Genomic DNA, 26,965 nt, shown 5'->3' with positions numbered 1-26,965 from the left:
ACTAGGCTCCGATCCGTAGAGGCTTTGCTGTTGATTTAGGGTAGCCACAATCAGGCCACAATGTAGATCAGATAGCTATATACATCAAGGACCCGTTGCCAAATTCCAAAAAAGTGGGAACGACAAATTTGAGAAAGCAACAAAAAATTCGAGCAATCCGCCAGCATCCCACCTCCGGTTCTCCCGCCGTGGCGCGGACAAAAATTACATCTGTTCTTAGAGATTCTAATCAAACAGAAGAAGGGCCAAGATGCAGGACTACATCAAAACCCAATATTTTTTTGGATCCAGCAAATCAAGAATTAATTCTTGAGCAGTTTGATCAACATCAGACTCTTCAAATATTCGTCTAGGTGTATATTGTGATCTAGATCTCCTTACCAGCAGAAAAGTTTGATCAGAACAGTTTGAACAGTGTGGAGCATAAGCATTAAGCACTGTGAAGACCAATCCGCTTCTTCTGCTAGGCTTGGGAAAAGAAGGTTGTTGGAGCTTCGACGTCCTTGTGTGCTAGATAATGCCTAGGTGCGAAATTTGCATTTCGCATGCTGTGGATGTCCTTAGGGACAAGTGGGATTAGGTTCGCAAGGGTTTTAGAGCAGGGTTTGTGGCGGATTTCGGTTAAATTTCATGAGTTTTTCAGGTCTGGGTGCATCGAATGGAGAATTTTTTAGGTTCATATGGTGAGATTTATGTGTTTCTATTGTTTAAAGAGGAGTTTAACTCGTAGATCTTGTTCTGCGCAGGTCTATATTGTGATCTAGATCTCGGAACCAGCAGTGACCGAAAGCTACAGTTTGGGTCAGATATGAGTGTTGTGGGGTTTGATCTGGGCAATGAGAGCTGCATTGTGGGGGTTGCACGGCAGCGTGGTATCGACGTGGTCCTCAATGAAGAGTCCAAGCGGGAGACCCCGGCTATTGTCTGCTTTGGCGACAAGCAGCGGTTCATTGGCACTGCAGGCGCTGCAAACTCCACAATGAACCCCAAGAACTCCATCTCCCAGATCAAGCGCTTGCTAGGCCGCAAGTTTACTGATCCTGAGCTGCAGCATGATCTCCAGTCCTTCCCATTCCATGTCTCTGAGGGCCCTGATGGGTTCCCGCTCGTCCATGCTCGGTATCTGGGGGAGGAGCGCTCGTTCACCCCCACACAGCTGCTTGCCATGGTCCTGTCCAACTTGAAGGGTATTGCTGAGGGTAACCTGAACTCTGCTGTTATTGACTGCTGTATTGGTATTCCAGTGTATTTTACTAACTTGCAGCGGAGGGCTGTTCTTGATGCTGCCACCATTGCGGGTCTCCGGCCTTTGCGTTTGTTCCATGAGACCACCGCTACAGCATTGGCATATGGGATCTACAAGACTGATCTCCCTGAGAATGATCAGCTGAATGTCGCATTTGTTGATGTCGGGCATGCCAGCATGCAGGTCAGCATTGTCGGGTACAAGAAGGGTCAGCTCAAGATGTTATCACATGCATATGACCGGTCTCTTGGTGGGAGGGACTTTGATGAAGCCCTGTTTAAGCACTTTGCAGCAAAATTTAAAGAGGAGTATAAGATCGATGTCTACCAGAATGCCCGCGCCTGCATTAGGTTACGTGTGGCTTGTGAGAAACTCAAGAAGATGCTCAGTGCCAATCCAGAGGCACCAATGAACATTGAGTGCTTGATGGATGAGAAGGATGTGCGAGGTTTCATTAAGAGGGATGAGTTTGAGCAGATCAGCGGGCCAGTACTAGAGCGTGTGAAAGGGCCACTGGAGAAGGCCCTGGCTGAAGCTGGCTTGACTACAGAAAGTGTGCACTTTGTGGAGGTTGTTGGTTCAGGCTCTCGTGTTCCTGCAATAATGAGGATCATCACTGAATTTTTTGGGAAAGAACCAAGGAGAACTATGAATGCAAGTGAATGCGTGGCCCGGGGTTGTGCTCTTCAGTGTGCTATTCTTAGCCCTACATTCAAAGTGCGGGAGTTTCAGGTACTACCTTGTCTCCTTTGCTGTCCATTTATGTCTTCTTTTCTTTTATTCTAATGTTCTTCTGTTGTATGTTAAACTTTCTGTACATGCATGATCCTTTATATGGATGAGATGTGGAAATAGATGTATCACTAGAACAGCTAGTTCTTTTTTTGCCGTTATAGGACAGATAGTTTGAACTTTTCATGTTTAATTGTTTTGGATGTCATTTTATATTCCTGTGTTTTCATTATGCTAAATTGTTCTTTGTACATCTCATGTTATTTTGGTCAGAAGTAATATTAAACTCCCTACTCAGGAGTCGTGCAAAATAGTCATTTTGAATAGAGTGTTTCAGTATCTTTGCCTCCTCCTGGCTTTAAGTAAATTAGGAATGGTGGAAACACTAAATTTCTTGTGAATGATGGAATAGGTGTGGTTGCTAATTATGTTGGTGTAGACGGTACAATTGCTGCACTCATTTGAAGTGTTAGTTTTAGTTAGCAACTTCATGTGGCTTGCGATGCAATTTGAACTAATTTCCTTTTCTGATGGCCCACAGTTGGTTATCTCAAAACATCTTAAGGGCACATTATATTCTCCTGGAAAATAGTTCCTTAAGTTTGCTAAGATAGACATTGCTGGTGATTTTTGTTAATTTTGATTTTGATTTGCATGATTGGCTATCAAGTGTTATATATGTGAATTATCCTGTGATTTTAATTTCTGGTTCAAATTGGCATTTATGCCAATATGTTGCTCATATCTGAGTGATTTTCGTATGCTTGAGATCATGGCAAGTGTATCTTGTCTGCTAACCCTGTAGTCCAAGTTTTGACATTGACTTGGATGTTTTGCAGGTTAATGAAGGGTTTCCTTTTTCCATTGCTTTATCATGGAAGTCAGATGCTCAGAGCAACGAATCCCAACAAACAGTTGTATTCCCCAAGGGGAATCCGATGCCTAGCATCAAAGCTCTGACATTCTATAGGTCCAATACATTTGCAGTGGATGTTTTGAATGTTGATACAGATGATTTGCAGATAACACAAAAAATCAGCACTTACACGGTGGGTGTTATTATACCTAAATGTTATTCAATACACTTGCAGTGTGCTGGAGGGCTTGATGTAAATTCTGGTCCTTGAAAATTTTGTAGTGGGAGCTTGATATTGTTTTACCTAACTCTATGCAGATTGGCCCTTTCCAACCTAGCAATGGTGAGAAGGCTAAAGTGAAAGTGAAAGTTCGTCTCAACATCCATGGGATCGTCTCTCTTGAATCAGCAACGGTAACTTTTAAATTTTAATACCCTGTCCTGTAATCTTACTCTTAAGTAGCATACCATGTCTGATGTGGTTAGTACTATATCCTTCTCCTGTATGTAGATGCTGGAAGAGGACGAAGTGGAAGTTCCGGTTTCATCTGCGAGTGAGGTGCCAAAGGATGCAACTAAAATGGATACAGATGATGCACAACGAGACCCTGCTTCTGGTAATGATGTTAATATGGAGGATTCGAAAGGTGCTACGGATACTGCTGAAGGTGCTGTTGAAAATGGGGCACATGATTCTGAAGAAAAATCTGTTCCAATGGATACTGACACAAAGGTATCATTATTTCACTCATTGTTGACAAAGTTTGGGATTAGTACTTTTGGATGGTCTTCTGCTTGCAGCATGTTTTGAAGAGCTATTTTTCCCTGTTGCTTTCCTTTTATGTTTAGTTGTTTACCCACTGGTGTGAATCAACATCACAGTGCTTGGTATATGACAACATTGATAATGTTTCCTACAACGAATTTGAGAATCGTCCATATGGTTCTGAACTGCTGACTAAGAAGCTGTCATCTAATTATTTTGGTCGAAAGAAACATGGAATGTTCTCCTAGCTATATGATAATATTACAGTTTGTAATCTGTGAAATAATTTTGTTTGTTTTAGGTCCAGCCATCAAAAAAGAGAGTAAAGAAAACCAATGTGCCTATCGCTGAATTGGTGTATGGTACGTTGGGGGCTGATGAGCTGGAGAAAGCTGTTGAAAAAGAATATGAAATGGCTCTTCAGGACAGAGTGATGGAAGAAACCAAGGAGAAGAAGAATTCTGTGGAGGCTTATGTTTATGAGATGCGTAACAAGGTACATTCAGTTGCATGCTTGGATTATTTTTTCCGTCTGAGCAGTACCTAATGTCATATTTTCCTGTATTCAGCTCTCCGAGAAGTACAATGATTTTGTCATGTCGGAGGACATGGAAGTGTTGATGGCTAAGCTTCAGGAGGTTGAGGATTGGCTGTATGAAGATGGTGAGGATGAGACCAAGGGAGTCTATGTTGCAAAACTAGAAGAACTGAAAAAGGTATGCTTTCACTGCACTCTGTGGTTGACAGTTTGTTTTTGTTTGTTGAGGTACTAGATATAACTCACACTTTGTTCTCCTGCAGGTTGGTGGTCCTATTGAAATGCGATACAAAGAGTGGTCAGAAAGGGGTCAGGCTCTTGAGCAACTGGTGTACTGCATCCGCAGTTTTAGAGAGGCTGCATTGTCTAGTGACCAAAAGTTTGATCACATCGACATATCAGAGAAACAGAAGGTACACTGACCACCGCATAAAAAGCTACCATGGTGGATGACAGACGAGGTGTTATAAGTTTCTAATCTGTAATTTTTAATACAGGTCGTTAATGAGTGCTCGGGTGCAGAGACTTGGCTTCTTGAGAAAAAACAGCAGCAAGATGCTTTGCCAAAGCATGTTAATCCTGTCCTCCTTGTTTCTGACATAAAGAAGAAGGCTGAAGCACTTGATAGGTTAGCTGGTGACCTGTACTTGTCTTTATAATAACCCTGTTAAGCTTACTTTAATATCCCCTGTTAAGCTGACTTTTTGAGTTGTATTTGGTAATTGTCATGAATTTTTTGCCTTTGTAGGTTCTGCAAACCGATTATGACCAAACCCAAGCCAGCACCCAAACCACAGACCCCGCCACCTGTGGAGACCCCAGCACCCGAGGCCCAAACACCAGAGCAACAGTCAAGTGGAGCCGGTGAGGCTGATGAGCCGGCCAATGACGGAGGGGCTCAGGATCAGCCTGCTGCAGAGCAAATGGACACCGATAGTGCTGAGCCATCCTCAGCGTAAAGACTGTCTATCAGATGAGTTCATATGTCTACCATGATCGGTTGCATTCTCCTGTGGTTTTATCTGCATACATTGTGAGGATATGTTGTGGAACATGGAGAATTCTGCAGTGTCCTAGCCTTCTTTGTTCCGAAGAATAGTTTTCTTGATGAAGAGTGCTTGGATGATTCATACAGGATAAGAGTATCCATTCAGGTTTTAGTGACCCTGTTCTCACTGTAATTCTTATTGAAGATGGTCCAGAACGTTGCAAAAAAAAAATTTGACGGTCCATTATGATTCTGACTCTTTTGGTTACTGCAAAAAGATATCTGTAATTCCTGTTAGTTGAATAGTTCTATTTTTAGAATCGAATGCGGCAGAAGATCTGATCCTCTTGCGTTTACTTCAGAGCTGTTGAAACTGATAAATATCTCATTTTGAACTTGAGAAAGTTAACATATGGAGTATTCTTTTCGGAAGAAGTTGGATTGTTTGATTGCACACGATTGGCTGCGTGTTGCTTTCAAAGGCCCAATTTCACTGTCACCCAAAATGGATGTTTTCACTCAGTTTTCAAATGAGTTCCAAGTAGATCATGCTATCAATCTTGATAAATGAGTCTTTTTCTTTTGAAATACGCTCACTGTTGCTTTTGCTGCTAGGCTGGAGTCAGAAGACACTAGGGGGCATTCCACCTCTGAATAGGGATGTCGACATGAGATCCGGTGGCTAATGGTGTCTGATGTTAGATTTGCACCAAAATAGATTTTTCATCTGACAGTGTCATGCTATACATACTCTATAGATGGACTCCACTCCTGTATGATGTATACGAGGAAAATGCACCCCGTTGGTCAAACTTGTCGCTGTGCATATTCGTTATCGTACTTGAAAATTGCTAAAGTCAGGTGTTGTAACATGGCAAACTTGAGCATCTAGGTCAAAAAATATGATTTCGTAAGTTCAAGTGTTGACGACTAAATGGGTTTGACGGCCACACAATCTTGCGAAAACTTTTAGGCATGGCTGTAATGTAAAACGAGGTTAGGTTAAACATAAAAGAGGAAGAACCCCTTTCACTTGTTTGGAGAAGGAGAACAAGCTGGAACGGGAACGGAAGGCGAGACTGATGGGCGACCTCGCCCTGCGGTCGCGCCAGGTCGCCGTTTGGAACGGAGCCCCTTTCACTTGTTTTGAGAAGGAGAACAACCAGTTGGAGCGCAACTATGCCGCGCTCTGGCGATCCTTTGACGCCCTCCTCGCCGACCCAGACACACTCCATCGCGACGAGGACGCCCCTCCTTCCCGAGGTCAAGGAGTTGAAGGCGAAGCTTAGGGATGAAGAAAACGAGATGGCGGCGAGTTTCTCAGCGCTCCTGGAGTGTTACCAATCCGCCGAAACGCTTCGCATGTGGGGCTCGCCTCCCACTCTTTTCTTTTATTCTTTCCCTATCTCTTTCGTATTCCTGACCTCCTCTTTCCCATCGCTTCCTGACCTCCTCTTTCCCCTCCGCCGACGTCCTCCAATCTCTTCCATCCTCGCAAAGCTTCTCCTATATGTGCCCTACCCCCATGGATCATCTCGTGCGTTGCCCTAGCTCCCCCCCCCCTTTCGGGCGAGCCCACCCCCTCCTCCTCCACACGCCGCCGCAGCTCCATCTACCAACCCCTGACGTTGTTTCTTCCTGCACGGAAAGCCATGGTCCTCCCCACGCTACATTGAGGCCGATATATGGATCTGCCGCCGGGATTGGAGATCAGTGGATTCCTGCCTCCGACCCGGATCTGCACCGCTCTAGCTCCCTCCCAACAGGCAACCGTGATCCTTGGCGCGCCGCCGCCGCCACTCCTTCCCCTTGCAGGTGACTGTGTGTTCTTGTGTATGTCTACTTTCCTTTTTATGTTTTCCAAAGTTAATTTTTTTAGAAAAGCACTAGTTTGAAAAGGATAAAAAAAGGTATTAAAAAAAAATGCTCCGGCAGTCTTCAATTGTCAAGATAAGTCTTGACGGAGCTCCACAAATTAATCGCACCCTTGATTTTCCCCTCCAGTTTTGTACCACGCTTGATGAATATTGTAACCATATTATCGAAGCAGTAGGAGGTTCTTTTTCTCCAGTTCTGAATTCCTAAACATTTCCAGTGTGTTTGGCTCTTGCAAACATTTGCCTTATCAAAAGTTTGGCAACCGATATTATTTTAATTTTTGGTTGGTTGGTATATAAAAATTTAGTTCCAAAAGAATCTTACCAACCTCCTCATATCTCTCTTCACAAATTTTGCCAATTTTTTAAACAACCATGAATTAACAAATTCTTAGCCAATTTTTGACTATCCAATGGTCGGCAATAATTGTACATTCTTGATTCACTCCCTCCGTCCTGAAATAAATTTTTTTTGAGCGGATAACTGTCATTCATATTACTTTTACTTGTCACAATTTTGTATAGATTTTTTCTCAAGAGGACACAATTTTGTTCAGATACGCGAATGATGATGAAGCAAACAATGCAACCTGATATGATCCGCGCTCGTGCCCGCGGCCCACGAAATTCACGGCCCATATACGCGACTCTGGGAGCGCAGAGCTGCCGCACCCGAGGGTTTCCACATCTTCCAGAGGATTCGCGACGACCCCCACCACAACGGCGCCGCGTATATACATCAGCTCGTTCGTCTCCTCTCCTCGCCAAGGGAAAAGTGCTGCCAAGACAACCTGTGCTACGCCGCTACCAGAACTTGAGAAGCGAAGCTCCAAGAAGCTTCTCCAGCCTCGGCATCGCCCTCCGCACCGCGGGTATGATCCAATCCGGTCCCCGCCTTCCGCTTGCGCTCTGTTCTACCATGGCGGCTTCGTCGATGCCGATCTCTCTCTGCGTGCTCGGATCCGCTTTGCGTTTTCAGCATTAGATCATTCCTCTGTATAAAAACATGGGGTTAACTCGCGTGTTACTTTTGTTGAGGACGGGGCTGCGATTTGTATAGGTTTGCTGCTGTTTTACCGGCGTGGGATTGGGTTTGATAGGGTTTTGGATCGGGGTTTGTCGTGGATTTGGATTAAGTTTGACGAGTTTTTCAGGTCTGGGGGCATCAAATCGAATTTTTCTTGGGGTTTATATGTTGGGATTCATGTATTTCCGCTGTTTGCAGAGGGGCTTAACTTGTAGATCTCGTTCTGCGCAGGTGTATCTTGCGATCTAGATCTCGGAACCAGCAGCTACCGAAAGCTCCAAGGGCGGGTCGGAGATGAGTGTGGTGGGTTTTGATCTGGGCAATGAGAGCTGCATTGTGGGGGTTGCACGGCAGCGCGGTATCGACGTGGTCCTCAATGAAGAATCCAAGCGGGAGACCCCGGCTATTGTCTGCTTTGGCGACAAGCAGCGGTTCATTGGCACTGCAGGCGCCGCAAACTCTACCATGAACCCCAAGAATTCCATCTCCCAGATCAAGCGCTTGCTAGGCCGCAAGTTTACTGATCCTGAGGTCCAGCACGATATCCAGTCCTTCCCATTCCGTGTCTCAGAGGGCCCTGATGGGTTCCCGCTTGTACATGCTCGGTATCTGGGGGAGGAGCGCACATTCACCCCCACACAACTGCTTGCCATGGTGTTGTCCAATTTGAAGGGCATTGCTGAGGGTAACCTGAACACTGCTGTTAGTGACTGCTGCATTGGTATCCCAGTGTATTTTACTGACTTGCAGCGGAGGGCTGTTCTTGATGCTGCCACCATTGCGGGTCTCCGCCCTTTGCGTTTGTTCCATGAGACCACAGCTACAGCATTGGCATATGGGATCTACAAGACTGATCTCCCTGAGAATGACCAGCTGAATGTCGCATTTGTTGATATTGGGCATGCCAGCATGCAGGTCAGCATTGTCGGGTACAAGAAGGGACAGCTCAAGATGTTATCACACGCATATGACCGGTCTCTTGGCGGGAGGGACTTTGATGAAGCCCTGTTTAAGCACTTTGCAGCAAAATTCAAAGAGGAGTATAAGATTGATGTCTACCAGAATGCCCGTGCCTGCATTAGGTTGCGCGTCGCGTGTGAAAAGCTCAAGAAGATGCTGAGCGCCAACCCAGAGGCACCAATGAACATTGAGTGCTTGATGGATGAGAAGGATGTGCGAGGGTTCATTAAGAGGGACGAGTTTGAACAGATCAGTGGGCCAGTACTAGAGCGTGTGAAAGGGCCACTGGATAAGGCCTTGGCTGAAGCTGGCTTGACAACAGAAAGTGTGCACTTTGTTGAGGTTGTTGGTTCAGGCTCTAGGGTTCCTGCAATAATGAAGATTATTACCGAATTCTTTGGAAAAGAACCAAGGAGGACTATGAATGCAAGTGAGTGTGTTGCCCGGGGTTGTGCTCTTCAGTGTGCTATTCTTAGCCCTACGTTTAAAGTGCGGGAGTTCCAGGTACTACTTTGTCTGCTTAAGCTTGGTGCTGTTCAGTTGTGTCTTATTTTTTTCTTGCTCTATTGTCTTTCTATCGTATGCTAAATTGTAGACATATTACATGTTGTACATGCATGATCCTTTATATTGATGAGATGAGATGTATCACTAGAACATATTTTTTTACTGTAATAGGAGAGCTAGTTTGACATGAGCTTTCTGTAGTGTATGAAGTCATATTGAACTTTTGATGTCTATTTGTTATGATTGTTGTTTTAACTTTCTGTGTATTCTTTGTGATATAATTGTTCTGCTACATGTTACTCCTTCCGATCCTAAATTCTTGTTGTCGATGTTTTAAAACGACGACAAGAATTTAGGATCGGAGTGATACATTATTTTAGTCAGAAGTAATATTACTCTCCCTACTCAGGTTGTGATGTGAAATATTCCTCCGATCCATATTAATTGTCTCAAATTTGCCCAAATATGGATGTATCTATGCCTAAAAGGCATATAGATACATGTTATATTTTGACAACTAATATGGATTGGAGGCAGTAGTCTTTCTGTATAGTGTATCAGTATCTTTTCCCCCTCCTCGCTTTAAGTAGAAACTTGGAAGGTGTAGTCTGTACAATTGTCATAATCACATTTACACAGCAACTTCATATGTCTCGCTATGCAATTCAAGTAATTCCGTTTCTGAGGACCCCTAGACGGTTACTTAAAGAATCTTAAGGGCACATGATATTCTCCTGGAAAATAGTTCCTTGTGCCCACTATAGATATACCTTGCTGGTGCTTTTTGTTAATTTTGATTTGCATAGCTGCACTATTAAGTGTTGTATATGTGAAATATCTGTGATATTAATATCTGGTACAAATTGTCAATTATGCCAATATATTATTCGTTTGCGAGTGTATCTGCTCTTCTAATCCTGCAGCCTAGTTTTGACGTTGACTTGATGTTTTGCAGGTTAATGAAGGGTTTCCTTTTTCAGTTGCTTTATCATGGAAGCCAGATTCTCCAGGCAATGAAGCCCAACAAACAGTTGTATTCCCCAAGGGGAATCCGATCCCTAGCATCAAAGCTCTGACATTCTATAGGTCCAATACATTCGCAGTGGATGTTTTGAATGTTGATACAGATGATATGCAAATAACACAAAAAATTAGCACTTACACGGTGGGTGTTATTAGTTCCTTTGCCCCAATTTTATTCAATACACTTGCAATGTGCTATTGGGCCTGATGTAAACTCTTGTCCTTGAACAGTTTCTATGGTGGCTAATTTCATTTTTTTTACCTAACTCTATGCAGATCGGCCCTTTCCAATCCAGCAAAGGTGACAAGGCTAAACTGAAAGTGAAAGTTCGTCTCAACATCCATGGGATCGTCTCTCTTGAATCAGCAACGGTAACTTTGAATACTGTGCCCTGTCATCTGACTATGAAATAGCATACCATGTCTGATGTTGTTAGTATGCTATACTTCTCCTGTATGCAGATGCTGGAAGAGGAGGAAGTGGAAGTTCCGGTTACGAGTGAGGTGCCAAAGGATGCCACAAAAATGGACACAGATGATGCTACTGGTACTGATGTCAATATGCAGGAATCTAAAGGTGCTACAGATACTGCTGAGGGTGCTGCTGAAAACGGGGCACAGGATTCTGAAGAAAAATCTGTTCCAATGGATACGGACACAAAGGTATGGCTGTCCACTGCATTATTGACAGACTTTAGAGGGTCTTTTGCTTGCAGCATGTTTTGAAGAGTTATTTTTCTTTATTTTTTGTTTACTTGTCTACCGACTGGTGTGATGCAACTTGGCATAGCTTGCTATATGATGTTAAGAATATTTTCTACAATGAATTTGACAGCCGTCCATATTGTGCTTATTCCTCAGAAGATGCCATCTAATGATTTTAGTAGAAAAGAAACATGGATTGTTCTTGTAGTTCTAACTATAGTATCTAGTTCTTGGTCGGTATGACCACACAATTTGTGAAATAATTTTGCTTATTTCAGGTCGAGCCATCAAAAAAGAAAGTAAAAAAAACCAATGTTCCTGTCACTGAATTGGTGTATGGTGCGATGAGTGCTGCTGAATTGGAGAAAGCTGTTGAGAAAGAGTATGAAATGGCTCTTCAGGACAGAGTGATGGAAGAAACCAAGGATAAGAAGAATTCTGTGGAGGCTTACGTTTATGACATGCGTAACAAGGTACGTTTAGTTGCATGCTTGTATTATTTTTTTAATTTTAATGTCTGAGAAGTTCCTAATGTCATACTTTTTTAATGTCTGAGAAGTTCCTAATGTCATACTTTCTTATTCAGCTGTCTGAGAAGTACAATGATTTTGTCATGTCGGAGGACATGGAAGGGTTGAGGGTTAAGCTTCAGGAAGTTGAGGATTGGCTGTATGAAGATGGTGAGGATGAGACCAAGGGAGTCTATGTCGCAAAACTAGAAGAACTGAAAAAGGTATGCGTTCTTCACTGCACTATATGGTTTATGGTTTGTTTTACTTGTTGAGGTACTAGACAACTTACACTTTGTTCTCCTGAAGGTTGGTGATCCTATTGAAATGCGATACAAAGAGTGGGCAGAAAGGGGTCAGGCCCTTGAGCAACTCGTGTACTGCATCCGCAGTTTTAGAGAGGCTGCATTGTCTAGTGACCAAAAGTTTGATCACATAGACATAGCAGAGAAACAGAAGGTACACTGACCACCAAATAAAAAGCTACTGCACTGGATGACACAAGTGGTAATCGGTTGCTAATCTGTACTTCTGCATACAGGTCGTTAATGAGTGCTCGAATGCAGAGACTTGGCTACTTGAGAAAAAGCAGGAGCAAGATGCTTTGCCGAAGCATATTAATCCTGTCCTCCTTGTTTCTGACATCAAGAAGAAGGCTGAAGCACTTGATAGGTTAGTTGGTGGTTCCTGTTAAGCTGACTTTTTGAGTTGTATGCGGTAATTGTCCTGAATTTTCTTTTGCCTTGTGTAGGTTCTGCAAACCGATTATGACCAAACCCAAGCCAGCACCCAAGCCACAAACCCCACCACCTGCGGAGAACCCTGCACCTGAGGCCCAAACACCTGAACAACAATCAAGTGGAGCCAGTGAGGCTGATGAGCCGGCCAACGAAGGAGCTTCTCAGGATCAGCCCGCTGCCGAGCAAATGGAGACTGATAGAGCCGAGCCATCCTCCGCATAAAGACGGTGTACCAGATGAGTTTGTCTATGATCGGTTGCATTCTCCTCTGGTTGTCTGCTAGGGCAATGTTTTCCATACTTTGTGAGGATTTGTATTGGAACATCAAGAGTTCTGCAGTGTTTTAGCTGTCTTTACCCCTACGAGTAGTTTTATTGATGGCGAGTTCTCGGATGATGCATGCAGGATAAGAGCATCCTTTCAGGTTCTGTCCCTGGTATCACTGTAATTTTTATTGACCATGGTCCATAACGTTGTAATTTTATTGACGGTGGTCCATAACGGTTCTGAATTTTTTTATCATTGCAAAAAGATATCTTTAATTCCTGGCTATTATGAGGGTGGAATGTTGTAGAACATCCGAACATGTCACGTGTACTGGGTGTCGATACAGGAAAAGAAACTCTTTTTATAGGACAGAAATTTCATATACTCTTTTTCGTTTGATGGTACAGCTGCACAATCCTTTCAAATGCGTGATTGGTGATATGGTTCAAACATTACAAGGTCTCAAGGAGCGGCTTTGAACTAGCGTTGAACGGAGGGAAGTATTTCATTACTACTCCCTCCGTTCCATAATTCTTGTATCAAATTTGCTCAAAAATGAATGTATCTATTTCTAAAATACGTCTATATATATGTAATATTTTGATAAGGATTATAGAACGGAGGTAATACAAGAATAGAAATCGTTACATTTCATTCTACCAAACAATATCTTGGTTTTAGTTTAATATTAATCTCTTGCATTTGTTGAGCTATTTTTACTTCATTGTTTGTATTTTACTTTTGTATCTGGAGTTTTTTTCGATACTAGTGTTTTTTTTACATAATTCTTGATTCAAATTTGCCCAAATATAGATGTATCTATTCTTAAAAAACGTCTAAACATATGTAATATTTCGACAACAATTTAGTATTGGAGGGAGTACTTCCTTTGTTCCTTAATAAAGCTCATATAGTTTTATGCATTAGACCAAAACAACCATAGTGCACAGGTGATATTGGGTCAAGAGCCAATATTGGCCGGGTGCTACAGGCACAGAATAAATGAAAAAAGAACTATATAAGATCTTTCATGAAACAGAGGGAGTAGGTGATAGATTTTGCACCGTGCATTTGTTATATCATTTCTCAATAAAGTCGAGAAATAGGAGTGACATGCACAATGACAAATTTCCACTTATTTTTAAGGCAAAAACTTACAACCTCAACCACTAGTTCTCAGATGGACATCACTCGATCGGATCCAGCGGCTAGCGGGCCCTGTGTGCCCAGATGTGATGATACAAGGGCCATGGTGAGGACGTGGTCTCGTCGTCACGGTGGACTACCGGTGCCAATGCTGCTCCCACCCTCGAGGTAATGCATCATGCGGGTGAAAACCTAAGGTTCATAAAATTTGAATCGAACGACAACAATATTATCAACATTTTCCTTCAAAATCCTATCTGACGGCATGGTAGCATGGTGATCTTTGGCTGTGCGAATGTGTCTGACAAGGGTGTGCTTTGGTGTGATCTCGGCGGTAGTGCCTTTCGCCTTCACCAACAACACATTGGTATTATGTTGTAGTCTCGGTGCGTGTGGCCTTTTGGTTTGGCAGAGGACAATCAAAATGGTGTTGATGTGTGATCTTGGTGGGGTTTGACCTTTTGTCTATGTTGGTGATGCGTCTAGCCTGTGTGTTTCCCTTTGACTTATCGGCGACAAAGTGTCATGGTATGGACTTAGCAAATCAATGAGATCATGCTACTTGTTGTACATTGCTCTTGTTGGTGGTATTTGGCAATAAAATAGGATAATAAAATACAAACAATAAAGCAAAATAGAAGAAACAGTCCTGTTGGAGTAGCCTGTTAACCTCAAATACCATTCCATTTTCTCAAATTCCATCTCAAATCCATCACAAATTGCATCCAACCATGGTGGAGGGGGAGCACAAGAGAGAAAGAAGGAAATTTGGTGCAATTTTTTTTCTTTTTTTCTTACTCAATGACTGGGACGATGCTTGGGTGATGTACAGCGCACTCACTGACACATGGGACCGGGTGTCAGTGACTGTTAAGTCACGCACTGTATGGCACCGAAGCAGGATCGCAATCACTGATGTGGCATTGTCCGGACAAGGCAAATCGAAACCAATTTAGCTAGCATCGGCGAATCCCATTGGATGTCTATTTTTTGTTCGTGGATAAAAATGCACAAATGGCTAATGTTCTTGGAGATGCCCTGTATGAGGTCGAGTGGGCACACGGCATGCAGGATGGGGTGCAATCCAATTTCGGATGCCACTAACGTGACCTGATTTGTGGTTTTGACCGTTTGATCGCGATACGGTTGAGAGAAATATCTCCGGTCGGAGCAAAAGAGTAAGCCGATCCGCGCCCGTGTCGCTGAAGCACCAAACAGAACAGCGCCAAAACCAGCATCACCTATCCCCTCGCCGCAAACCACGATTGATTTCTATCACGAACTTAGCATGAACCATTTACCGTCCGCAGCAGCACACTGCTTCCGGTTTCCCCCGTCAGGCACTATCGTTGTGAATCCCCCCCTCCGAGGGCACGGGCACCACTCCCACGGGGAAGTAACAAGTGCCAGTGTCACCGATCAGTACATTAATCATCAGCTCGCACGCACCATAACATATTAACATGCACTTTGGCAGGCAGCTAAGCTAAACGTTTGCCCGCGCAAAGCAAAATGGGCATCACCATGACGATGGGCGCCTTTCGGACCTTCTTCCTCTCCTACCCCGAGTTCCTCCTGGCCGCGCTCTGCTTCGTCTCTCTGTCCGCGCTCCGCCTCGCGCTGCGGTGGTGGCAACGGCGCGGGGGCAGCAGCAGCTTGCCCGTGAGATGGCCCGTCGTGGGCATGCTCCCGTTCGTGCTGCGCAACCGCGGCCGCCTCCTGGACGCCGCCACCGCAGTGCTGAGGGACTCCGGCTTCACATTCATGTTCGGCGGCCCGTGGCTCGCACGCGCCGACTTCCTTGTGACGTGCGACCCGGCCGCCGTGCGGCACTGCCTGGCCGCCAACTTCTCCCGCTACGACAAAGGTCGCGACTTCGCCGAGATGTTCGACATCATCGGCGACGGGCTCCTGGTGTCCGAGGCCGCGTCCTGGGTCGGCAAGCGCCACATCGCCGTGTCCGTCTTCGCCGCGCCCGCCTTCCGCTCCTTCGTCATCTCCACCGTCTTCCGCCAGACTCGCCGCCTCCTTGTCCCGTTCCTCGACCACCATGCCGCGACCGGCATCAGCAGCAATGCCATCGAGCTGGAAGAGGTCTTCATGAGGTTCGCGCTCGACGTCACCTACGCCTCGGTCTTCGCGGCCGACATTGACTCGCTGTCCATCGAGGCGGCCGGCGCCCCGTTCCCGCCGTTCGGCGAGGCGACGAGGATCACGGGCGAGGCCGTCATGTTCCGCCACGTGGTGCCGGCCCGGTGGTGGAAGCTGCTCCGGTGGCTGAACCTCGGCATGGAGCGTCGGCTCGCCGAGGCCAGGAAAGTCCTCGACGAGTTCGTGTACCTCGAGATCGCGAAGCGGAAGGCCGACCCGCTCCTCCAGGGGGAAGGCGGTGGCGACCTGCTGTCCATGTACATGGGCTGGGCCGCCAAGGCGGACCCCGCCATGACCGGCCCGCAGCGGGACGCGTTCCTCCGCGACGCCGCCGTGGGCTACATGTTTGCCGCCAAGGACCTCATCGCCGCCGCCCTCACCTGGCTCTTCTACATGCTCTGCACGCACCCGCGCGTCGAGGAGAAGATCCTCCACGAGCTCACATCCCTCCGCCGCCCAACCCCCACCGATTCCCCATTCACCGTGTTCGACGGGGAGGCGCTGCGGTCGGCGTCGTACCTCCACGCGGCGGTGCTGGAGACGCTGCGGCTGCACCCGCCGGCGCCGTTCGAGGAGAAGGAGGCGCGCGGGGACGACGTGCTGCCGGACGGGACCAGGGTCAGCGAGGGCACCAGGGTCGTCTTCTGCATCTACGCCATGGGCAGGATGGAGGGGATCTGGGGAGAGGACTGCATGGAGTACAAGCCGGAGCGGTGGCTCTCCGGGGGCGGCCAGGTGCGGCATGAGCCCAGCTACAAGTTCGCGGCCTTCAACTCCGGGCCCAGGAGCTGCCTCGGCAAGGACCTCGGGCTCACCAACCTCAAGATCGCCGCCGCCGCCATCGTTTACAACTTCCGGGTGGAGCTTGTCGAGGGGCATGCGGTGGAGCCCAAGGACTCGGTGGTGCTCCATGCCAAGAACGGCCTCATGGTTAGGGTCAAGAGAAGGGTTCATGAATGAGTTACGAGACGAGCCGAGAAGGCTTTTCGTAGCATGTTAATTACAGTCGACACATACAACAAAGTGCGTGGAGCGAATATTTCTTAGTAATGGATTATGATTATCACCATGTGTAAAAAAAAGCATGTACGGAGTATTAGGGTTAACTAAGCCTACATTTGCAAGTATTATCATGGTCAAGTTTGTCTGTTTGGATTTGTCATATTTGCAAATGTTAATGGAAGAAAAAGGATTGATTGATTTTTATTTAACCCTACATTATGCAACTCGTGCATACAGTTCGGCAGTTGAGGTGTTTATCTTTGGTGAACAAGAAGAACACCAGACTTCATAATATCGCAATTACCATGATCTTAAGAACACAGCATGCTGATACATATACTAACTCTTCCGCTTACTAATTCGCATAGACAGAATGCTAATATACAAATAAAATTATTTCAGTGCTAGCTGATATATCGCAATTTGCACATGAAATCTTTGAATTGTGCCAGAAAGAATGAATTCCAAGTGGTTGGCACTTGGCAGTATAAAAAATGATAACAGGTAAATCTGTAGGTACAAAATTGTACAGTTATCTACACTCAAGATCAACTGATAGCTGACAGTGCCGATATGCTATCACGCTAAGGCCAATCCTTCACGTTCTCCTGGTGATTCCAGCAATGGATGAATAAAGGAATCTAAAGAATATCTCTGTCAAGTAAATCATTCTTCAACGATATGCACTGAATATCTTGCAGCTAGCTACTCTATACTTTCCAGTCAGCTAGCACAGCTATTCAAAAATCGTTTATTTACGCACATTATCAGTAAAACAGAAAGGGCAACAATAGTTGCTGCTGTAAAGATGGTTGCCTGCACAAACCGAACCAGAAGAATCATGAGAAAGGAAACTCCACGCTGGCAGAAACTGAATACAAAGAAGAAGAAAATGAAGGAACTAGAGAGGCCCAACAATGAGTTCATATATTATATTTACTTAAAAGCCCTTACATTATAAGGAACTAAAGAAGGCCATGCAGGCAATGCATCACTATTTTTTTTTCAAGAATGCGACTCAGCGGGCGCATCATCAATTAAAGAAGGAGTTGGACAGAGTGCCAATTACAACACCGCGGAGCGGTTACAACGCCACTGAGTGGCTAAGACAACAAGAGAAACTACGTGGCATCTAGCAACCCACTCGCCAAAGCGGCCGAGAACGCAACCCCTCCTCTGAGAAGCCCGGCATTCTCCCAACGCACCACCTCCTCCCAGATGCACGCGACCACCCTGTGGACCTCCGGAGAAGCCCCGTTGAAGACCACATCATTGCGGTGCCGCCAAATAGTCCAAAACACCAACGTGACCGCCGTCCTCAAGTCCTTGGCCACACCATGCAGCCCGGTGATGCCAGCCCACCAAGCCCGGATGTCCGCATCCGCACTCGGCCTCCACCCCTCCCGGTTCCACGCGACAAGCACCACCTCCCACACCTGTCGGGCGAAAACGCACCCCAATAGAAGGTGGGCCAAGGTCTCCGGCTCCAGATCGCAGAGGGGGCAACGCGAGGGGTGGGGAAGCCCTCGCCTTTCAAGCCGATCCGCCGTCCAACATCGGTCATTTGCCGCCAGCCAGGCAAAGAATTTGCACTTGCCCGGCGCCCGAGAGCCCCAGATCTGCCTCGCCAGGGGCTCCACCGTTTTGCCCGCGAACAGATTCCGGTACGCTGACCTCGCCGAATAGACCCCATCTTTCGACCAGTTCCACACCAGGGAATCCTCCACATTCTCCTCCAAATGAAACCCCTGAAGCCGAGTCCAGAGGACAAGGAACTCGCTGATCGCTTCCTCCCCAAGATCCAGCCCCACATCCATGAGCCAAGCGCCATGAACACCATCGCGAACGGTCCTCGTGTGTAACAACCGGGGGCGCACCACAGCCGCCAAAGACGGAAACTCGTCCCGGATCCGGCAACCATCGAGCCACCTATCGGTCCAGAAGAGGGTCCCACGGCCATCACCCACCCGGGAAGAAGTTGCCGCCTCGAAGATGTCATTGGCCAGCCCCGTGGTTGTGACGGCGAACTCCTTCCAAGGTTTCGAATCATCCACCTTGTCCAACCACAGCCACCTAACCCTCAATGCCGCATTGAGATAGCCGAGATTGGGAATTCCCAATCCACCTAGCTCCTTCGGCTTGCATACCTTGTCCCAAGCAACAAGGCAATGCCCACCATGCGCCTCCTTACGCCCCTTCCACAAGAAACCCCTACAAAGCTTTTCCACGCCCTTCAAAACCTTCCCGAGAAGATCCATGGACATCATCGAATAGACCGGAATGGCCGCTAAGGTGGATTTCACGAGCACCAGTCGGCCACCCTTCGAAAGAAGAGGAGCCTTCCACGCCGCCACCTTACTCCCCACCTTGTCCACCACGGAGTTCAACTGGTTAGCTGTGACCTTGCGGACCCCAAGCGGAAGCCCCAAGTATGTGCAAGGAAAGCTGCCCACTTCGCATTGGAACAAGGAGGCAACAAGCTCGCCTTGTTCCTGGAAACAACGAATGAGGTGGGCCGAGCACTTAGAAAAGTTCGTGCGTAGCCCCGACGCCATGCCGAAGTCACTAATGATGGCTGAGCAGGCCAAAAGGTCCTTCCGAGTGGGTCGCAGGAAGGTGACCACATCATCCGCAAAGATGGAGGTACGATGGCGAAACCCACGCTTCGCCAAACGGGAGAGCACACCCTCCGCCGCCGCCTTCTCGAAAAGGCCGTGGAGGATGTCCATCACCAGGATGAACAACATCGGCGACAGGGGGTCCCCTTGCCGAAGTCCACGCCTATGATCAATAGGGTCGCCGGGGATCCCATTCATGAGCACTCGAGTGGTGGCCGTCGAGAGAAGCCCACAGATCCATGACCTGAAGCGAGGTCCAAAGCCCCTCCTCTCAAGAGTCTCAAGGAGGAACCCCCAATCCACAGTGTCGAACGCCTTCGTGATGTCAAGCTTGAGAAGAACGGCATCAATCCTCGCACTGTGCAACCGCCTCCCCGTGCCTTGGACCAGCATGAAGTTATCATGCAGGCACCAGCCCTTAACGAAAGCGCTCTGATGAGGGCCCACCAAGCGCGGGAGGTGGGCCGCCACCCTCGTCGTCACCACCTTGGCGAACAGCTTCGCCATGCTATGAATGAGGCTCACTGGACGAAAATCCCGAACCTCCTTCGCATCTAGCCGCTTCGGAAGGAGGGTGATGAACGCCCTGTTAATGGCCTCCATCCCCCTGACATCGAGCCTAGCCATAGCCCGAAACACATCGACCACATCCTGCTTGATAATATCCCAGCAGACCACATAGAAGCGCCCAGAGAAGCCAACCGGCCCCGGCGCCTTGTCCAGCTCCATGGACTTGACCACGGCCCAAATCTCTTCCTCCGTAAAGTCGGCCTCGAGGCTCGTTAGATCACAGGTGGGAACACCAAGAGCCTCGAGGTCCAGCGTGAAACCATGGTGCGGGGCGGCACCAAGAAGGGAGGAGAAAAAATCATCCACCGCCATCGCTTTGGCCTCATGGTCCGACACCACCACCCCATCCACTAGAAGCTGCGAAATGAAGTTCTTCCTCCGGCGGTGGCTAGCCTGTAGGTGAAAAAATCTAGTACAGGCATCCCCCTCCTTCAACCAGAGCAGCCGCGACCTCTGCCTCGCCATCGTCCTCTCCAAAGAAGCCAGGCCAAGGAGCTTCTTCTTGAGGGCCCACCTCAACGCCCTCTCCTCCGTAGACAGTGAACGGCTCTCCATCGCCACATCGAAGCGGAAAATGACCTCCGTGGCCACAAGGATCTGTTGTTTTGTGTTCCCCACAAAACGGTCGCTCCAGCTTTGGAGCCGTTTTGCCACCGCCCGCAGTCTCACATCCACCCTCTTGAAGGGGTTACCAATCGCCGGCCCAGCGTTCCAAGACTCCTGAACCACATCCATGAATCCATCCACTTTGGGCCAAAAGCTTTGGAAGATGAATCTACGGCCCCTCAACAATTGGGCCTCCAACGAGAGGAGTAGTGGGCTGTGATCCGAAGTCGCAGTGCTAAGAGCAGAGAGGAAGGAGTCCGGGTAGCTAGACTCCCAATCCACGGAGGCGAAGACCCTGTCCAATTTCTCCAAGGTCGCGTGCTCCCTCTCATTCGACCACGTGAACCTCCGGCCATTCAAGTAGAGAGCCTTGAGGTCACTAGGGTCGACAATAAGATTGAAGTCCCCAGCCAAGATCCACGGCCCAACATGAAGATCACGAATATCCCTAAGCTCTTGCAAGAAGAGCACCTTGTCCTCATCACTCTGCGGCCCGTAGACCACCGTGAACCACCAACTTGCCTCTGTCCATCTTGGAAAAAAGCCGTGACCGCATTGTCGAAGAGGTGTGGGTTCGAAATAGTGACTCCACCACTCTTCCAAGCCACAACAATCCCTCCACAAGTGCCATCCGCCGGGAGAAAGAAAAAAGAATCAAACCCCGGGCCCAAACACTCCTCCACCATGTAACGAGTAACCACGTTTAATTTAGATTCCTGAATCCCTACAACATTAGCCCTCGACGAGGCCACCACTTGGCGAACCGCTGTACGTTTAGCTCTAGAGTTTAAGCCACGTACATTCCACACCAATAAATTCAAAGTCGTAGAAGCCATATACAAGCCCACCCACCACCGGCCTAAGGCCCAAAATGGCTCCTCGTGAGCTATCCGCTCGCAGCCACCACTCCTTCACCCTCCTCCAGAGGAAGGGCCTGGAACTCCCATCCAAAAAGTGCCATGATGGCCCCCAGGTGCTCTGAGCTCAAGGGCTGCTCGAAGAGGCGCAGGTAGGCTTGCAAGGCCTCATCGCCAATGCGCTCACCCTCCCGTGCCAGCCCAAGACACCGAATCAACACCTGTTGCTGCCTCTTAACACCAGCCCCCGGCTTGCGGCCAAGTGCGCGCCAAGGAGATGACGACGTCGTTACCCGTCGCCTCGCACGTCTCGCCGGAGGCTTGGGCAGTATCTGAGTCATCGGGCGTCGGACGACAGTCCGAAAGAGCTCAACCGCCTGCCCTTCCTCCACCAACCGCAAATCCTCTCCCGGTGTTGCCGGCGCCGGCGACACGCTGACCCCGAACATGCTCAAGCTCGGCTGAGCAGATCAAGGCGGAGAAAGCGTGCCCACCACCCGCGCAGAAGAGAACTCCGTCTCATCCAAGGTCCAGCACCCCGCCGACCTCTCCAGCCTCCAGGCTGAGCTCGCAGCCGGGTAAGAGGGCCCGTCGGGTCTTGCTCCACCGCAGGTGAGGAAGATCCCTCCAGCCCGTCGTCCACAGCAGGGGAGGAGGACCCCTCCAGACCGACGTCAATCACCGCCGAAAGGGAAGAAAGGGACGCCTCAAGGCGCATCGGGTCCCAATGCCCCCCTGCCTCCACATCCCCACGCTCCGGGAGAAGAAAGCAGGCCTCTGTCTCCAGAGGAGAGGCCGGCCGCGGAACAAACGCCGGTGCCGTCGCCGAGAGGCGGGACTGGCCGACCACTGTGTTTGCCCCAGCCTGCACCCTGCGGCCAGCATCCACGTGTGGCCCCGGGTGGTCGCCGACGTCGTCACTGTCAACACGCCCGCGCGAGCACTCTAAAGAGTTCCGCCGCGGCCCACGTGCCTGCCGACCCGTCCCCGGGTAGTACCCCGGAGCACCACCATCACTGTCGTCGTCCGACACCCAATCGCCGCGCGACGAGCAGTCTATCGACTCCCCCACCTCCTCCACTTGAAGCAAGTGAATGAGGACCTTGTACTCGAGCAGGTCCACCACCTGCGGAACCATCTGCTCCGGAGGCACCCTCAAGTCGTCATCCACATCTTCCTCCACCGGTGCCGGTGGCTCGACGACCTGGTAGAGTTTCTCCTTTGGGATCATGTTTCGCCGTCCACGCGAAGACCCAAAACCGGCCCATATCCACCTGGTTCGCAGTGTCCGTCCCCAACCTCTCAATCGAACATGCCAACCCCAACACAGAGGCAGCAGCTTCCACGCTCCAAGTATGGGGCGGAATGCCTTCAAGTTCAAGGTGAACCCGAAACAGCTGCGACCGTCCCACCGCCTAACGAAACCTATTCCATGGCGCGAAGCTGAGATTGAAGCCACGGCCTCCAATCACCTCTGCAGCCAGCACCGCATCCCGGCCCTCACGGGACCGGAAAACCACTAGAAAATCATCTGGCTAGAAGCGGTGGGTGGAGAACGAGCCCTCCAACGCCGGGAAACGGTTGCCGATGACCGAACCACAAGGCTTCACTACAGAGTCTCCTCCTCATCGTCAATGGCACGGGTTCGCTGGACGATGCAGGTCTCCACCCTCGAACGCGCCGACGCCGCACCCCAGGGCAGCGCAATTGAGGAAGGCATCGTTTGGGGCAGGCCAGCACCCGGCGCCACGACATCCTGCGACTGGACAGCGGGTACCAGAGGCCGCGTCCGCGCCGAGACCCCGGCGGTTGCCCCAGCCTCCTCTGCCACAGGCGCCACCCCTGCCGCCCGCGTCGAAACCACCGCGGCGACCGCCAGCGCAGGCGCCGCGGGCCAGCAGCCGAAGCACGCGCCACATGTCGAGAAGGAGCAGCCGCGGCCGTCCGTGCCGACACCTTGGCCACCGCCGCCTGCGACAGCCTCACCGCCGGCCCGAGTCGCGCCAGCAGGGCCACGCCAGGCCGACGGCCACCAGGGATCAAGGAATGCTCCCCAGCAAGAGCCGCAACAACGGGCGGCGGGGGTCCCCTGACCCGTCTCGCCGGCGATGAGCCCGAGGAGCTGCGACACTCCGAACAGAGGCGCGCGACATGCCCCTCCCCCTTGCAGCGGAGGCACACCGTGGGGTTCGGGCAAAGGGCCGCCACATGATCCTCCCCCAAGCAGTTGAAGCATCGCCCGGAGAGCTCCTGCGGCAGGAGCTGCCGGACCGACATCGCCGGGAGAGGCGCTAGGGGGCGACGCCTCTTCTTCTTCTTGCCCACACGGTTCCAGGCACCGTCCGCCTCGACCGAATCCACACCAGTCGGCGCCGCCGCTGGCTGCACCACCACAGAAGCAATCTGTCGAACAGGTGGCGCGCGCTCCACCTGCCTCTCCACCGAGTTCTTGACCGGCGGGCTTCCACTGCGCAGCACCTCGCAGTACGACCGGCCGGAGTCGCTGCTGTCCGAAGACGGGCTCGCCTCCCTCCAGCGCCGCTCCATGGTGGAGGGGCGAGGGCTCGCCGTCGGGGTGGCCTCCATCGCGCGCTGAGAGCACGGGGAGCCGAGAGGGGAGAAGGGAGCGGGAGAAACGGAGGCTGGGAGGAAGGGCGGAAGGAAGGGAGGTGGCCGACGGGGCCGGAGTGGCCTTCGTCGGGGAAGTGGACGCCGGCGCCGGGGTGGCGGCGGCGTGGAAGCCCTAGTCGCCTACCTAGTCGCGAGAGCCAGCTTCTCTGTCGCCTACCTCACTGCAAATTAATTAGTACCGAGTTCAATGCATCACTATTGCGAGTTATAATTATGTGCACAGATGAATGATGGACTAACTATTTACACGGGTAGGATGAAATAACATTTATCGTGTTACTCATATACTAGATCTAAATAGATGTGATCTGCTTAGTAAGTGTTGTGTGATGACAAATAAAAAACTAACCAGAACAGCAGAAGCAGCAAGCCCAGGACGTTCTCGAGGATCCCGGTTGTAGTACTTGCAGCAATAAAGAAGAGCTGCTATGTACCAAATTAAAGGGCACAGGAAACCTAAGAGAAAACTGCAATAACTTCAATACATTAAACACGAACGGAACAAGAGAATGGAGGAATAGACTGCCTCACCAACACCATCCAATTCCACAACCAAAGAAGGGAAGGCTTCTTTCGAACATTGCCAACCTTGGGTTTTCTTCATCGCCAAGTAGTGTGTACTTGCCAAGGCACACCTGGCAGCGGCAAAAATCATCTGAGTTCCCTACAGAACACAGAAAAATGAATTTAGTTAAACCAAGAAAAATAACATTACCAGGAGACCTTTACTGATAAACACTCTTCATTACAGAGGTCCTTTCCTGATCAATGATCATGCTTTTCATGAAATGAGAGTGGGACATGCAACCAATATCTGATAGGCATCTCACTCGAAGCTCATGAGCAGGTTCAAGAAAACAGTACCTCCCCTCATATATACTATAGTTGTTCGGTTGATGAACCAACAGGAAGAAACTTGGAGCTTCTCAGCATTTTGTAACTCTTTGTTGTAACAGCTAATGGAAACGATGGTCTAAGAATGTCATCACATGAAGCAGCTGGGCAGACGAAACATGAGAAATTAGCATGAAAATCTGGTGGCATCTAATCTGGTTATGTAGAATAAAGTACATTTGAAATCAATAAACAGTTTAGATAGAGCACTACAGAAACCACGATCCTATACAATTTTTCACAATTCAGAAATATGCCAAGTGCAATTGAACAAGGTAACTACTGCATATACTCGAAGAGCGATTCCGTCATGATGAATGGGAAATACAAAGCTCACTGAAGCAAGAAAAGCTTCAAACTTTTGTCATCAAGAAAATATAGCAGGCTAGAACAGCATCCAAATGTAGAACACTATGCAATAGAAGATAATACTCCCTCCGATCCATGATAAGTGTCTTTGATTTAGTACAACGGATCGGAGGGAGTATATATATCACAGTCACCAAAGCTTAAATCAACCAGTGAAGCTAACTAATTTTCTTGATCGCTTGTTAGGTTCACAGCCTTGGAGTCAGAGTCACTAAGTTTGCCAAACATTTCTGCCTTATTTGTCTCGAAGAGAAACATCACCGTCAGTACGTCACAAAGAAGCTTGCACAAGCAAATCTTGAGATTCTTGAAACAACCCCATATGCCTGCGTGTTAGAAATAGCTAATTTTTTTAGCATGCCTAAAGTCCTAAACAGTGGCTATGAACCAATCATTTGACTAGCTTGGTCAAACTTGCCTAAGACGATTGTAACAAGCTGGAACAAAATTTGTGCCTCATGGACATCCATTTTGACCTTTCTCTGGAAAGATGGCAGATTAACTATACCCCTAGGCCTGTAGGTGTGATTATTCTACCGGTAATATTCTGAACTGGATTTCAACTGAAAGAAATGCAATGTGAGGAACGGAGCTACGCTCTAATGTCCTAAAGGGGGCGGATCTAGATCGGGCGCCACTGGCACACCCAAGATTTGCAGAATTCAGATGGGGTTTAGCCAATGACTGGATGACAAAAGCTCACCAATGGCCAAGATTGCGGACAGGTTGAGACAGCAGACGCCGCGACGAGCCGACGAGGTAGAACGGGGACGGCGATACGTGCGAGAGGCGGTGGGCTTCGAAGCAGGGTCGGCGTCGGCGGTGACGCTAGTCTACGGCACGGCCAGCAGCTGTAGGGAACAGCGGCGGGTCGGATTGGAGCTTGCTTGGGTAGGTCAGCAGGAGGTCAGGACTCGGGGGAGGAAGACGGAGAAAACGAAAGAAAGGTACCTTACCTGTACGGGACCGGTGGAGAGGGAGAGAAGCCGTTGACTGGAAATCTCGGATTCTCACACTGGAATTCTGGATCGAGATTTGATTCAAAAAGAAAACGATTACCTAACATTATGAACCATAATGAAAATACAAATGGTTGTACTGTACGTTGATTTGGCTCTGATGCTTGCACGGTGCAGACTGCAGATCCATGTGTCTGGATTGCTGCTCTTGTTGCTATGGCCTACACAGCGCCGGTCGTGGGGTTTCGAAGGCAAGGGGCCCAGCGGCTATATAGCGCGTTAAAAAAATTCAATTTCATAGGCAAAATCAATAATATAAACATTTTCATAGCAAAAAAGAAAGGCTAATCTTCAATGACCAAAAAAAAGTTTTTAGGAAATGAGAGAGAGAGAGAGATTTGCAGAAAAAAATGTCTGCAAT

General features: G+C 48.7%; 4 protein-coding genes across 9 annotated transcripts; 3 read left to right on the top strand and 1 right to left on the bottom strand.

Moving 5' to 3' along the window:
* Positions 1-808: 808 nt before the first annotated feature.
* On the top strand, positions 809-5,097 carry LOC100838785 (heat shock 70 kDa protein 14). The gene is made up of 9 exons (XM_024460180.1): positions 809-1,978; positions 2,818-3,027; positions 3,153-3,248; positions 3,346-3,567; positions 3,902-4,096; positions 4,170-4,316; positions 4,402-4,551; positions 4,636-4,766; positions 4,887-5,097. Exons 1-9 carry the CDS (start codon positions 809-811, stop codon positions 5,095-5,097), a joined length of 2,532 nt encoding a protein of 843 aa, XP_024315948.1.
* A 2,616-nt stretch (positions 5,098-7,713) lies between these two features.
* Positions 7,714-13,050, top strand: LOC104582731 (heat shock 70 kDa protein 15). Of its 2 annotated transcripts, XM_010233342.3 has the most exons (10): positions 7,714-7,875; positions 8,262-9,494; positions 10,453-10,662; positions 10,797-10,892; positions 10,983-11,183; positions 11,504-11,698; positions 11,812-11,958; positions 12,044-12,193; positions 12,276-12,406; positions 12,486-12,696. In XM_010233342.3, the coding sequence occupies exons 2-10, from the start codon at positions 8,325-8,327 to the stop codon at positions 12,694-12,696; spliced, it is 2,511 nt and encodes an 836-aa protein (XP_010231644.1). In that variant the 5' UTR covers positions 7,714-7,875; positions 8,262-8,324. The 2 variants fall into 2 exon arrangements, with proteins under 2 accessions (XP_010231644.1, XP_024315949.1); XM_024460181.1 differs by lacking the exon at positions 7,714-7,875 and having other exon boundaries at positions 8,325-9,494; positions 12,486-13,050.
* A 2,067-nt stretch (positions 13,051-15,117) lies between these two features.
* Positions 15,118-17,195, top strand: LOC100838473 (noroxomaritidine synthase). The gene has a single exon (XM_003568755.3). It carries the CDS (start codon positions 15,400-15,402, stop codon positions 16,996-16,998), a length of 1,599 nt encoding a protein of 532 aa, XP_003568803.2. The 5' UTR covers positions 15,118-15,399; the 3' UTR covers positions 16,999-17,195.
* Positions 17,196-17,375: 180 nt separating this feature from the next.
* On the bottom strand, positions 17,376-26,738 carry LOC100824901 (60S ribosomal protein L18a-like protein). Of its 5 annotated transcripts, none has more exons than XM_024460055.1 (6): positions 26,542-26,737; positions 26,289-26,471; positions 25,187-25,320; positions 24,854-24,986; positions 24,672-24,789; positions 17,376-17,856 (listed from the first exon to the last, which is right to left on the bottom strand). In XM_024460055.1, exons 3-6 carry the CDS (start codon positions 25,194-25,196, stop codon positions 17,764-17,766), a joined length of 354 nt encoding a protein of 117 aa, XP_024315823.1. In that variant the 5' UTR covers positions 25,197-25,320; positions 26,289-26,471; positions 26,542-26,737; the 3' UTR covers positions 17,376-17,763. The 5 variants fall into 5 exon arrangements, with proteins under 5 accessions (XP_024315823.1, XP_024315824.1, XP_024315825.1 ...); XM_024460056.1 differs by having other exon boundaries at positions 26,289-26,436; XM_024460057.1 differs by lacking the exon at positions 26,542-26,737 and adding an exon at positions 25,847-25,911 and having other exon boundaries at positions 26,289-26,526.
* Between the last annotated feature and the right edge of the window lie 227 nt (positions 26,739-26,965).

Source organism: Brachypodium distachyon, chromosome 2 (assembly GCF_000005505.3).
Source record: "Brachypodium distachyon strain Bd21 chromosome 2, Brachypodium_distachyon_v3.0, whole genome shotgun sequence".
Lineage (NCBI taxonomy): Eukaryota > Viridiplantae > Streptophyta > Magnoliopsida > Poales > Poaceae > Brachypodium > Brachypodium distachyon.
The sequence above is the reverse complement of the archived record's forward strand: the minus strand, read 5'-3'. Positions and strand labels throughout refer to the sequence as shown.